The sequence below is a fragment of the Muscardinus avellanarius genome (assembly GCF_963383645.1).
Source record: "Muscardinus avellanarius genome assembly, chromosome: 15".
NCBI lineage: Eukaryota > Metazoa > Chordata > Mammalia > Rodentia > Gliridae > Muscardinus > Muscardinus avellanarius.
Window position 1 is genome coordinate 88,075,314 of NC_137801.1, and position 14,502 is coordinate 88,089,815.

At 58.6% G+C, this 14,502-nt stretch overlaps 1 protein-coding gene across 1 annotated transcript in view; it reads right to left on the minus strand.

Moving 5' to 3' along the window:
* Positions 1-1,077: 1,077 nt before the first annotated feature.
* Positions 1,078-14,502, minus strand: part of BCL2L11 (BCL2 like 11) — a gene marked incomplete at both ends in the record, with an annotated part of 30,495 nt that continues 17,070 nt past the window's right edge. Inside the window, 2 exons of the mRNA XM_080711448.1 lie at positions 1,078-1,176; positions 13,066-13,175. Coding sequence (XP_080567574.1) covers positions 1,078-1,176; positions 13,066-13,175 — 209 coding nt within the window. The remainder of the gene's footprint in view (positions 1,177-13,065; positions 13,176-14,502) is intronic.

Sequence of the window (14,502 nt, forward strand, 5' to 3'; positions counted from 1 at the left end):
AGCCCGGGCCTTTGGGTGCTAGGCAAGCCCTGCCTGCTCCTGGAATGCACTCCCCTGGCAGTGTGCGCCCTCGGGGGAGGCACGCGCCCGGCAAGGTCCGGCTGTCCTAAGCAAGCGGGAAGGAAAGCACAACCACGCCACGCGTCACGCAGGCGCGAGGTGGGGGCAGCAGGATGCTGCCGCACGGGCTCCCTGACTTCCTGGGCCTGAGACCGGGCAGGGACGTGTCGCTACCCCTTCAGGACACGAATGACAAGCCCAGAAGAACAAGCAGACCACCCCAAGCACCTCCCAGCCGGTCGGCCAATGCAGCTGGGAGAGACAGGCAGGTGCGACGCCTGCTCTGTCCCGATCACGTTTCATGGTGAAAGCACCCAGATCGAGGAAACACAGGAGAGCAGTGTGAAGCCACGGACACAGTGGAGTCTAAGGAGGTAAATAAAGATTTACAGAACGGGGCAGCACACGAAGGCGACAAAAGGCCTTCGCTGCCATCAGCTGTGCTTCCCAAGAGCTTCCGGTGTTTTCTGAAAACCAAAGCTCACGTAGGCGGCAACGGCGGGACGGAGGGCGGTGTGTGGCACCTCTGCCTGGTTAAAACGCTCTGCAGTATCTAAAAATCAACTAAGGCAGCTTTAGAAATTAGCCGGTTCAGTCTCCACTGCAGGGTGTCTATAATCCTCTGAGAGTAGGCAATAGGTTCTTAAAATCTTAGTACACAAATTATTCATGAGTGAGCTGCTTAAAAAGTTTCCATTTCCTCTCTGAAAAAGCTTGTTCTTATTAAAGAAGGTGGAGGGGGGAGAAAACTCAGCATACTGCATGTAAACACCATTCTTACATACAATCCTGCTCTAAAAAAACCATGATTTATACAAAAAATTTACATTCACAAGAACTTTCCACTAGAATTTCTGCCACACGGTGACCGCCCCAGGCGGCGTCCTTGGGTGAGTTGCCGGCCCTCCACACCTGTTGGGGAAGACAGCTGGCCACACAGCGATGGCACCAGGAGGTCGAGGTGCCGGGCTCGTCGTCGGACGTCTGCACACGTCCCGGCGCAGCTTTGCGGGGCTGTCAGCGCATTCTCCACACCAGGCGAACGATGTAGCGTAACAGTCGCAAGATGACCATCTGGGGGTGCTCTTCGGCTGCTTGGTAATTATTCAAAAGGACCTGAAACAATAAAAGCAACGTTTCTTAGCTTCTCCCTAACATTTTTTTGGAGTGCGCACATTTAAGTAAACAGCCAATCCCATCTTAATCGTTATGAAAGACACCCTTAAAAAGCACTGTGTCGTTAACACCAACTCCTCCCAGCCTGCTGCACACAGCACAGGCAAACCAAGGCTAAGAAAAGAGAGCACTGAAAGAACTCAAGAAACGGGCAGCTCCCCTGGCCGGAGCGTCCGCCGGCAACGATGGGGAGGCAGGACGAACTCGGCAGAGAAGGAACTACCGTGCCCACTGACATTCAAATACGTTCAGACTCCCCCGAGGGTGAACTTCAGGTGACTATTTGCAGGCCTAGCGATTTGGGGTAATTTGCCCTAAGAAGCTAAGTGAAGCGGTGCCTGTGCAGCAGCTCACTGACCCAAGGCGTGTCCACCCCGCCTCCCACCCAGAGGCAGTGCCTCCCCAGCGAGTGTCCAGGCTCTTCCAGAGCGAGGCCCTGGGTCCTGAATCACCACGTGGATAGCCGCGAGGCGTGGGCAGGGCGGGGCAGGACAAGGCGGCAGAACACAGCGGCGGCCTCAGTGCCACGGGGCCTGGTTCACGCTGTTCACACTAGAGCCCGACACTGGCCCTGCTCAGGTCCCGAGTGACTAACCCGCAGGGCACCCGGCCGCACTGTCCCCGGTCCCCGTGAAAGCGCTTTCGCTCTGGTGGTGAGAAACCTCAGTCACCACACAGGCCCGGGTGGGGGCACGGCCCTCTGCCGTGGACACAGCTCATGAGGGCGCTCCGGCCGCCACGGCCAGGGCATTTCCCCTGCCTTCCCCAGCACGCTGGAGATCACGCCTGCGAGCCCTGTAGAGGGCTCCGCAACCACAGCCTGCGATTTTCATCAGCCGTACGCACGACATTGCTTTGTTTTGATTTAACTTTCAAAATTACTTTGCTCCTTCTGTGTGAGAGTAACTTAAGGGAAGACGAGTATTAACAGGCTCAAAGAGGCTTATTCAAAATAAAACCACGGCTTACTCAAATGAGAAGGTGTCCGTGGTGACAGGCTGCCAGTGGCTTTGGGGGTCTCAGGAGACCCTCGGTGCCAGCAGACAGCAGGCGGGCTGGGCAGGGCCCCCGGTCATGAGGACAGACCCCACTGCTCACTCCTGGGACTCCCAGCCCCAGCACTGGCAGCTTCCGGGGCGAGAACCCAACAGGGGCAGCAGGTGACACTGGCTGCGACCCTGGAGGAAGGGCAGGGAAGCCACGCGGGGAGAGCCGAGGTGGGGATGCAGAAAGCTTCAGCTAAGAGCCTAATTCCGTGATGAAAGGGGACGCTGCAGCCTCTCACTGAGCAAAGGCCGGCCCTCCCGGACAGCAGCACAAGGGTGGGGCGAGTGCCTAACACGGCAACAATGCTCCTGGACGCCACTAGTGGAGGAAGCCATGAGCACTGAGCCGAAGCATGGTGCCAACAGGAGGCTCTTGACAGCGGGCACTGTGGCTGCGGCCCCGCTGTCTACGCGGGCGGCCCACGCTGCTGGCTGCCCCCACTTCTGCAACTGGCCACCCTCAGATGATGCCTCCAGCCAGGCGAGCGGGGTGGCTGACGGAGGCGCAGGGCGGTCGCTGGCGCCAGCACGGGGCAGGGGCCATGGGCTGCAGGATGAGTGCAGAGAAGCCAGGACCTAAACGCCGGAGCCTGCAAACACCCAACAGCAGCCGCCAGCTGTTCTGCCAGGGAGAAGGTCTTGGAGTCTATGGGGAACGGCAGCTGTGGCCCGGCCTCGGATTTGGGCGTGGCTTCAGGGGTGGAGAATTTAAAGCAATTAAACAAAGCCTCCAAGGGTGGAGTGCAAGATGAAGAGGTCAAAGTGAGTGTGTAGCCCGCAGATTCTGCTGGGTAACACACCCCAGCTGGAGTGCGTAAGCCAGCCTGGAAAAGGCAGCCATGGACCCGTGGAGGGAGCCCTGAGGATAACGGCCATGGACCCCGTGGAGGGAGCCCTGAGGGTGACAGCCATGGACCCCGTGGAGGGAGCCCTGAGGGTGACAGCCATGGACCCGTGGAGGGAGCCCTGAGGATAACGGCCATGGACCCCGTGGAGGGAGCCCTGAGGGTGACAGCCATGGACCCCGTGGAGGGAGCCCTGAGGGTGACAGCCATGGACCCCGTGGAGGGAGCCCTGAGGGTGACAGCCATGGACCCGTGGAGGGAGCCCTGAGGGTGACAGCCATGGACCCGTGGAGGGAGCCCTGAGGGTGACAGCCGTGGACCCGTGGAGGGAGCCCTGAGGATAACGGCCATGGACCCCGTGGAGGGAGCCCTGAGGGTGACAGCCATGGACCCCGTGGAGGGAGCCCTGAGGGTGACAGCCATGGACCCGTGGAGGGAGCCCTGAGGGTGACAGCCATGGACCCGTGGAGGGAGCCCTGAGGGTGACAGCCGTGGACCCGTGGAGGGAGCCCTGAGGATAACGGCCATGGACCCCGTGGAGGGAGCCCTGAGGGTGACAGCCATGGACCCCGTGGAGGGAGCCCTGAGGGTGACAGCCATGGACCCGTGGAGGGAGCCCTGAGGGTGACAGCCATGGACCCGTGGAGGGAGCCCTGAGGGTGACAGCCGTGGACCCGTGGAGGGAGCCCTGAGGGTGACAGCCGTGGACCCGTGGAGGAAGCCCTGGGGGTGACAGCCGTGGACCCCGTGGAGGGAGCCCTGAGGGTGACAGCCGTGGACCCCGTGGAGGGAGCCCTGAGGGTGACAGCCGTGGACCCCGTGGAGGGAGCCCTGAGGATAACGGCCATGGACCCGTGGAGGGAGCCCTGAGGGTGACAGCCATGGACCCGTGGAGGGAGCCCTGAGGATAACGGCCATGGACCCCGTGGAGGGAGCCCTGAGGGTGACAGCCGTGGACCCGTGGAAGAAGCCCTGAGGGTGACAGCCGTGGACCCTGTGGAGGGAGCCCTGAAGGTGACAGCCGTGGACCTGGTGGAGGGAGCCCTGAGGGTGACAGCCGTGGACCCAGTGGAGGGAGCCCTGAGGATAACGGCCATGGACCCTGTGGAGAGAGTCCTGAGGGTGACAGCCGTGGACCCGTGGAAGGAGCCCTGAGGGTGACAGCCGTGGACCCTGTGGAGGGAGCCCTGAGGGTGACAGCCGTGGACCCGTGGAGGGAGCCCTGAGGGTGACAGCCGTGGACCCGTGGAAGGAGCCCTGAGGGTGACAGCCGTGGACCCCGTGGAGGGAGCCCTGAGGGTGACAGCCGTGGACCCGTGGAAGGAGCCCTGAGGGTGACAGCCGTGGACCCGTGGAGGGAGCCCTGAGGGTGACAGCCGTGGACCCGTGGAAGGAGCCCTGAGGGTGACAGCCGTGGACCCCGTGGAGGGAGCCCTGAGGGTGACAGCCGTGGACCCCGTGGAGGGAGCCCTGAGGGTGACAGCCGTGGACCCTGTGGAGGGAGCCAAGGGTGACGGCCATGGACCCATGGAGGGAGCCCTGAGGATAATGGCCATGGACCCCGTGGAGGGAGCCCTGAGGGTGACAGCCATAGACCCATGGAGGGAGCCCTGAGGATAACGGCCATGGACCATGTGGAGGGTGCCCTGAGGATGACAGCCGTGTACCCTGTGGAGGGAGCCCTGAGGATAACGGCCATGGACCCTGTGGAGAGAGTCCTGAGGGTGACAGCCGTGGACCCCGTGGAGGGAGTCCTGAGGGTGACAGCCGTGGACCCCGTGGAGGGAGCCCTGAGGGTGACAGCCGTGGACCCCGTGGAGGTAGCCCTGAGGGTGACAGCCGTGGACCCCGTGGAGGGAGCCCTGAGGGTGACAGCCGTGGACCCGTGGAGGGAGCCCTGAGGGTGACAGCCGTGGACCCTGTGGAGGGAGCCCTGAGGGTGACAGCCGTGGACCCGTGGAGGGAGCCCTGAGGGTGAGTCACCGACCCCAGCCCGTGCGCAGTGGCCTGCCCCACCGCTGGCTCCTCCTGGCCCCAGGAGTCTGTGTGCAAGAGCAAGTTCAGGCTCTGCCTCCCTCACACTGCAGCCGGCCAGTCTTCGTGACTACACTCAAGTGAGCAGTCAGCGGCAGCCGCCCTCCTGACACTCCAGAGGTCCGCCTGTGCGCCCCAGTCCTCGACCTGGCTAGGGCAGCGCGTGGAGACGGCCGTCCTCGACCCACAGTGTCTTCAGGGAGGAGAGCAGAGCAGGGCAGACGCGTGGAGGATGCCACAGAGGACACGGCAGACGGCCCTCCCAGCCAAGCAGAGGCTGGGGGGGGCAGTGCTGAGGACGCCCTCTCACTCAGGCCTCCAGGACTGAGCCTGGGTGGCCACTGGGCGGCTTTGTGGCTTTGTTTTTTGGTACTGGGGATTTAACCCAGGGGTGTTCTATCTTAAGTTAGAAACCCTTTATATTTTATTTTGAAAAAGGGTCTCCCTAAGTTGCCGGGGCTGGCCTTGAACCTGTGACTCTCCTGTCTCGGCCTCCCAAGTACAGTGATCATGGCGTGCACATCTCTGCCGCTTACGCCAGCCTGACTGCAGAGCTTTGCTCTGGCGGCCCTGGCAAGCCATTCCAAGATCATCTCAGGTCTCCCCTCTAGGGGAGACACACGCTTCTTAGATCAGAATTGGGCAACTCTTTTAGTCTAAATTGCAAAAATGCTTAATGAGGTCTATCACAATGACGCACTTGGGTGAAGGGGGTTATTTAAAACAAACAGGTCTGCTCCTAAGTACAAGCGATTTACATGAACCCGTCCTACAGTACATTCTCTCTCTCTCTCCCCCTCCCCCCCGCCATCAGTGCATGGGAAGCAGGGCCCACCGTGCTGGGCTTTACACTGCTGTGGTCCAGATTAGGAGTGACAGGAGGGCTCAGCCATTTCAAGAAACTGACTTTGTTTTTTGGTATTAGGAGTTGAACCCAGGGACATTCTACCTTTGAGCTATACCCCCAGGTCTTTAAATTTTTAAAAAATCTTCAAGTAAGGGCTAAGTTGCTGAGGCTGGCCTCCCATGACCCTCCTGTCTCAGCCTCCACGTGCCAAGATCTGGGTGACTGACTTCAGTGGTACCCCACATGTCCACAGGCCCTTCTGTGCTCCTGTCGGTGCACGCTCCTCTCTGGACCTGGGGCTCCTACCCCCGCCTGCTTCACAAGCGGACCTAAGTCACAGCACACGTCTGCCCCAGACTTGACAGGCACAAGATAATAAACGAGTCACTGTGATCAGGACAGGCGGAGGGGACATGTGCCAGTGCGGTGGGCCAGGAGGCAGGAGAGGAAAAGGCATTCTACCCAGAGACTGGAGGAGACTGCGCAGGAGAGGAGGGTGGCCCAGACAAGGCGAGGTCTTAGCTGGTGGCAAGGACTGGATTCCTTGTAACACGCCCGAAGGAAACCCCGTGCCACGCTGCACAACTGCCCCAGAGGCCAATCCCTGAGAGTGGCAGAGGGTGGCTGTCTTTAAGCCCCGGGGCTCTGTTGGAGGTGTGGAAACGTGCCTGCGACGGTGCCCAGGGGTTCAGGCAGGGCTGCCAAGGAGCTCCTGCGACAGACACGGGGGCTCTTTGGGGCTGGTGGGCCAGACCCAAGCGGTACTCTTGCTGGCCTGCCAGGGGCTGCGGGGAATGCACAGGCACAGCCACGAACCGTAGGGCTCGGAAGGTCTTCAAGCCACATGGAGCAGCCACGCAAGTATCAGGGACTGAGCGGTGCTTTAGTGCCAAAGTATTCATGGAGAATCAATGATCTCCCGCACCATCGAGGGAAGGAGGTATCGGGGAAGCACGAGTCCAGATACCTGCAGAACCAGCGCCACACCAGCCCGACCTGCAGAGAGCTGCCCAGGACACAGCCATCCTTCACTCTGGTACCCAGCCCAGGGACAAGACGCAACCACTGCACCGCTCATGAAAAGACCTGGCGTCCCACCGCGCCAGATGACCCAGCACCTCACTGCCACCACGCCAGATGACCCGGCATCTCTCTACCACTGCGCCAGATGACCTGGCACCTCACTGACACTGCGCCAGATGACCCGGCACCCCAATGTACCACTCATGAAATGACCTAGCACATGTCTTTGGGTCAAAACAGCACCACGCCTGGGCGGGTCTGGAGGTGGCCGCACAGCAGCGGATGGAAGGGCACCCGGGAGCCGTCAGGTGGGGGAGGGCCCCTGCTCCGCAGAGCTGAGCTGAGGACAGGGCTGTGGTGACCCAACAGCACAGCTCAGGCTGAGCCCGCCGGACGCAGATACAGAAAGCACAACACACACGATCTGGAAACTTGAGGGGCTTACGGTAAAAACAGGCACGCACAGCAGAGATAAAGCCTGAGAGGAATCAGAACTGACCCGAGGAGGGAAGCCCATCCCGGCACTGGCTTCCTGACAAAGTAACAAGGAGACAGGACGACACCTGCACTGACAGCCGAGGCGAGCCCAACTCCAAGCGTCAGGACACGAGGTAAAACATGGGATGCCGGGACGCCGCCGAGGCGCAGAGGACTCAACTTGTCCAAAAGTTGTCTCTTACAGAATTCAACACTGACTGCAAGATGTCTCAAATTTAAAAAGTTAATTAAAAGTATATCTAACATATAAAGTACAAGATAATATATAAAGACATATAATAACATGTCTCTTGATGGGCATGATGGTACATGTTGTAATCCAAGTACTTGGGAGGCAGAGACAGGAGGATCACAGGTTTGAGGCCAGCCTCAGCAACGTAGCGAGGACCTGCTTCAAACGGACCAAAAAAATGGGGCTGGAGGTACAGCTCAAAGGTAGGATGCCCTCAGATCAATCCCCAGTACTGAAAGGAAAAAACAAAACAAAACACAGATCTCCTTTCAAGTGGTGAATACTTGAGGAGTGAGCCCAGGGCGCTCTGGCAGGGAGTGCTTCGGCTCCAGGCCCAGTGGACTGAATGCGGCTGTCTGGGGTCCACGCCTTGGGGCGCAGGACGAGGCCGGGCGCCTCCTGGGACAAAGCTGCTCGGATTCCCGCCCTCTGCTCCCAACCCGGCAGTGCGGTGTGCGCGCTTTTGTGGTGCTGGGGCTGGAAGCAGGCCTTGCACACGCCAGGCACGCCACACCCAAGGGCACATTAAACGGCTGCAGAGTGAAGAAGAGGGCAAAGGGCCGGGTGCTGAGCCCTCTCCCCCTCAGGCTGGTAACGGCCCCGGGCGGCTTCAGCTCCCACTGCTGTTGGCAGGTGGACTGCTGCTGCTCTGGGTGCCCAGCCCCACTGGCTGGGTGGCTATTATCACCACGCAACAAGGGCACTCACACAATGTGCCTCGCTGCCTCACTGCACGGGGGCGGGGAGGCCGCTGTGCGCTGGGGGGCCTCGCCTCCACCCGCGCCAAGGCGCCGCGGCAGCTTCTCCCCTCTCACAGGAACCGCCCTATTGAAGGCCTCTTGTGGGGTGAATGTCACCTCAAGTTCACCCCCTGGGGCTGTGTGCACCCGTGCTCAGGCAGCCCAAGGTGTGTCTGGGGTAGGCGTCGGGCGGCTCGCTGGGCCAGGCCGTGCGGGGTGGCAGGAACAGCTCCCGACGTGCACGTGCTTGCGGCCAGCCACAGGGCCAGCGGGCAGTCCTTTCACCTGTGCGAGGTACCAGCAGGTGAAATACTGCACTGAGAGCAGCAGCACGCTGTTCTGAAACACCCCGGGCCCAGGAAAACGCCGAGGGCCACGGCACGCTGGGCCCCAGCCCAGCCCTCTGCACTCGGGCTCCAGGCACGGGTCTAGGAAGGGTGGTGCGAGAGGCTTATTATTCTTGGCTGTGCAGAAGGGCCAAGCCTCTCCCCATGTGCCTCTCTCGTTTCCTCGTCCAGAGATTAGAAGAACAGCCCCGCCAGCTTCTGTGAAGTCCCGCCCGGCACCGGCATCTTCAGGACTACAGCCACCCCTGCAGGTGAGTAGGGCCGCCAGACTGGAGCTCTTGCACAGGGGCTCGGCAGCGCCCACCTCTAGCCTGCCCCACAGCCAGCCGTTTGACACACGCCAGTGCCCGGCCCAGCCCTGCGTGGCCGTATCCTGGACCTGAGAGACAGGTGAACCAGGCTCCTGGCATCGCCCTTGCTAGGGCCAGCGTGAAATGTGTAGATTATAGTTCAAAGGGCCTGACGCTGCCAGAGCCGGCCTGAAGCCCTGTGCTTCTCCAGGAGTGCCATCTTCCTACAAGGCCAATCTGGCCCCACACACTGGAGAGAAGCCCCAGCGGGTTCTTCAGACACGGGGGCACCAAAGGCGTGCCGCCCCACAGGTGTGGAAGTGGCGTGGCCTCGGGCCGCGTCCTCAGACTCCAGGAGTCAGTCACAGGCCCGCCAGCCACTCTGCGGCCCGTGGATGCCCGTACGTGCGCGAGGCCTTGGACGGCTTTCCACGTCACACGTTAAGTTGGGTCTGAATCCCGATACCCTGACCTTAGGTCGTGCTTTTCAAACAGTAATAGGAAGCAGTTTATCTCTTTAGACTCCGACTCTAAGGAAGGCCTCCCGGATGCTGCCTGAGACACGGCCCCGGCCCAGCTCCCGTGGCTGTCCTGAGGCCTGGCCTCGCTTGGGCATCGCTGACAGAGCCTGGCATTTCTAACATCAGCACTTCTGTCTCCTCAGAGCTACTCCGTGGCCACTCTCCCCCAACTTTCTGGTTCAGGGCTACACACACGCACTTCAATCACCTGTCAGCGAGTCGTGTAGACAGAAGACGTTCTGCCTCATGGTGGCAGACCTGGGAGGGATTCACGCACTATCTGGAGTCCACCTGGCTCCTCGCAGGGCTGCCTGCCAAGCCACGCCTGCCACTGCCAACCAGCAGCCTCTGTGCACTGAGCCACGCAGCCGGCCGGCCTCGCCCTCCTTACTTCTCAAGCTGCGCCCTGCACGTTAGGAGCGGCCACACCAGCCAAAGGGGCAGGCCCCGGCAGAGCAGCACGCGCGGCTCACAAGGGCATGCACGCCCACTCCTCTCGTTTCCTCTTGTCTCTGAGGCCAGTCCTCAACAATGGCTGTCCCCAACACGACAGCTATCAGGGAAGGCTGCCTGTGGCTGCGGGGCTCAGGGTCCCTGCCAAGCTGCCGGGCTGTCCCGGTGCAGTGGCTCTTTACACCCGCTAGAGCACACATTTGCCTCTGTCTTAAGAAAAATGGGTTCCGGTCCAGAATCGATCCTCAGTCTTTCCGCCAGTAACCCAGCCAACTCCTGAGGTGGTTTCAGTCCTGACTGGGGGCTGCACAGAAGCCCCAGATGATCCAGACCTGCCCACGAGAAGCACGGATGAAGAGCAGTGTGCCGAGGCAGACTGCAAAGCTCTTTTTCCAGAAGCTGGGAATAGGACGGGCACAGGTCTCACTTCCGACCGTGACGCAGCCTTGGGAGGTGTCGCCAGGCGGGCCTTGCCAGACAAATGCCCCAGCCTTGTCCTGGGTCCACTCACCACCTGACAGCCTCCGCAGGGCCGTGGGTGTGGCTGCCCACGCCCTCCCACCTGGGCAGCCCCTGGAGCTTGCTGTAGAGCTGGGCTTCCATCCTTCATGCTTTCCAGAAGATTTACAAAACACAAACCCAGCCAGCTCTGCAGCCAAGGCCAGACACAACCCGAGAGAATGGGGAGGTGTGCCTGGCCCAAGACCCTGGGGCAGGTCCCTCGCAGGCTGTCCCTCCCCAGTCAGACCTGCCATGAGGGCACAAAGGCCCTTCCAGACAGGTCATGGCCAGTCCCTTGCCCAGGGCCAGTGGTGACTCCCTGCCTGTCAGCAATGACCCATCCTGCTAGACTCTAGACACAGGACACCAAAACCAGGACTGGATGGTGCCTGCCTACTCAGGCAGACCTCCCCTGAGCCCCACGTCCTACCTCTGCGTAAGGACACACCTCCTATATCACGGCGGCCCCCGTCCTCACGACAGCTGAGCCACTCATGGGGACACCCACATCCCTGTAGAGAAACAAGGTGGGGCCTGGAGGCAACTCACTTCAGCTGAGCAAGTCATAGCCAACCAACCTTACGAAGAAAACCACCACCTCAGATCCAGGCCGGGAAGGAATCTACGCTCTGTGAGCCTCAATGCGTGGCAGGTGGATGGCGCCATGTCCAATCAGACAGTATTGTAAAACATTCCTCGGCCCGTCCATCAGTGCAACAGTCCCCATCGGCATCGCAGCTGTGATTATAGAATCCCAACACCCCCACACCATAGGAAGGTGAGAGGACGACTCCCCAACAGAGACTCTATACCAGAAAGAGATTCCTTGGCCAGGGGAAAAGGTCTGTGTGTTACAGAAGAGTCTGCGGCAGGATATACAGACAGACGGCCAGGAATGACTCAAGGCAACCAACAGGGAACAGCATGAAGGCAGCGATGGCTGCTTAGACAGCAGACGGTCCCCACAGCAGGACAGGCATCAGGTGTCCCTGAGCAGCCCTCCCTCTCGGAGAAACGCCTTTACGAAGTGTATAGTAACATCCAGAGAAACAGTGCTAGGAGCTAAGTGCAGCATAAAAAGGGGCATTATTGACAACCGTAACTCTCTCCCGATACAGAATGTCCCCGCGCTCAAAGGAAAGCTCAACTTTGAGAGAAAGGCCAAGCAACGGGGTGGTGAGGACGCCAGCCTCATGAGTGATGGCGCAGGATGGGCGGATGGATCTCCTGGGGGTCAGGGAAGGCAGGCCGTCAGGGTGACATGCTGGGCTCTGCGCTGCCCTGAGCTCTGCAGACGTCACCCGCCCAACGTGGGCCGAAACCTTGGAAGCGTCCGCAACGGTGAGCAACAAACCTCCCTTCCTCTAAGCTGTGGTCATCAGGTACTCTGGGTCCCAGCAACAAAAAAGAACACTGAAGCACTCCGTATCTCCCTTCTGGATAAATCAACACAACTATCCTCACATCAGGCATTTGAAAGACTCTGAGAAATCAGAATTACATTGATGACACATCTGTTAGCATGCCCTTCCAGGACCGTCATGGGCTCATGGCAGCCCTCACACCTGGAGTCAAAGTCCACACATTAAAATGTGTCCTCTGTGAGAAGAGACAGAACAATCACATGTATTCCACCAGGCAAATAAAAACATAATATCCATATTTTTAAACACCCTGTTTCTACAGAAGTTAGCTCATTTAAAAACAAGAAGGCACCTCAAACTTTACATGGCAGCCCCTTTGCTTTAGTTAAGGTTTGCACACCCCAAGCTGCAGGCTACCGCTAGCTGACTGCTGGTCAGCAGCTGCGCAGGGTAGTAGTGGGGACGGAGGGTCGTGGCTCCAGTCGCCAGGCCCTAAGGTTACGGCTGGGAGCAGACCTAAACATCACTGGGACGCTGACCCACACTGCCTACAGGGAGCGCAGGAGCACCTAGGAGGGACTGCACACTATGCTCCTAACACCTAGGTGGGAGCATCCCAAAGCCCATAAAGAACCATTTTAGCACTAATGTTTTAAGGTCTCTGCTCAAAAATATCTTTGTAGCCTTATATTCTATTTTATTTAAGGGGTACCATTTATTAAAATACTTTTTAAAAAGAAATTTTGGTACTGGGGATTAAATTTCGGGGCATTCTATCTCAGAGCTACACTCTCGGAATTTTTTTGGTATACTTTTGAAATAGGGTCTCGCTAAGTTGCCTAGACTGGCCTTGAACCTGTAATTCTCCTGTCTCGGCCTCCCACCTACCAGGCAGTAGATGATGGGTGTGCCCCACTGGGCCTGGCTATCAGCCATCACTTAAAATAATGGAAACGAGGAACAGCGGGAGGTCACAAGCGGGTAAGGCCTTCACTTCCGGAACTGGCATGTTCCTCTTACCACGTTTTCTTGTTTCAAAAAGACAGGGGGAGGCAGTGGGGAGGAAGGGGTGGAGAAAGCTCACTTACCCTTCTGGGGTAGTACGCATTGAACTCGTCTCCGATCCGCCGCAACTCCTGCGCGATCCAGATCTCGGGGCGCAAGTCTCCGGGGTCCAGCTGAGACTGCCTCATGGAAGCTGCACGGGAGCAGAGAGCAGAAGTCACGCCATGTGGCCCGAGGCGGTGCCATGGGCAGGCACCGGCGGAGAGCCCACCCACACACGCTCGCGGTTCTGGAAACTTCCTGACTTCAGGTCATTTGGGCCAGTGCACGAGAGAAGCGGAATCATTTCTTTTTACAGAACCGAAGATTCGGGATATCGAGAACTGAAAACATCCTGGCTCACTCCCACACACCACCGGAGGGCCGGGTGTGCGGGTGTGCAGTGGCCAGTGCTTGCTTCACGCTCAAGACACTAGGTTCCATCCCCAACACCACACAAGGAAGGAAAGCAGGCAGGCAGGCATGGTGGTGCACAGCTGTAATCCCAGTGGCAGAGAATGGAGGACTGCAGGCTCAAGGCCAGCCTCAGCAATTTAGAGAGATTTCCAAATAAATAAAGAGGGCTGAGAGTGTGCCTCAGAGGTAGAATGCCTCTGAAGTAGAATGCCTCTGAATTCAATTCCTAGCATCGGAAAAAAAAAAAAAAAAGCAACACAAAACAAGCAAACAATAACATTCGAAACATTGGAATATAAGAATTCATTCTGGCTGGGCGTGGTGGCGCACGCTTGTAATCCCCGCGCTTGGGGGGCAGAGACAGGAGGATCGTGCAGGTTCGAAGCCAGCCTTGCTGGCTTAAAGAGACCCTGTTTCCAAATAAAAAATAAAAAATAGGTCTGGGAGTGTAGCCCAGAAGGGCTTCCAGGAACCCCAGTACCACCAAAATAAAAAAAAGAATTCATTCTGTCAGTAAAATAACTTTTATTAAGACAACGTAAAAGTCCTAGACATAGAAGAAGAAAGTCAGGGAAGCCTAGGAAACCCAGGTGAGCTGGCCTCTGCGGAGCTGCCCGGGGCCCTAGGCAAGCCAACTGTGTTCTGCCTCTATGCTGACGCAGCCAAGAAAGACGGGTTCAAACAGCACCTAGGGAGAGGAGGCGCTTCAGGTCCCAGAACAGAGAAAGATGGTATCAGCCACAAGCACTCACGCCTTCCCAAAAGCCACCTGCTCCCTCCCTCTCTGGGAAGCCCAGCCTTTCCTTCCCTACTACGGACTGACTGAGAAACTTGCCTTCCACCCTGGAGTAGAAGTGAGGAGAACCCGTTACCAGGGAAGAAAGATGTCGGTCGCACAGTTCACAGGACAGAGCTGTTAGCTGAGTTATTCTATGTTCAAGCAATCAAGAAATGCACCATTTTTTTTTTTTTTTGCAGAAGTAGGGATTAAATCTAGGGGTTTTCTACCTCTGAGCTATGCCTCCTGCCCTATTTTTTAGTCTTTATTTTGAAAGATGGTCTCA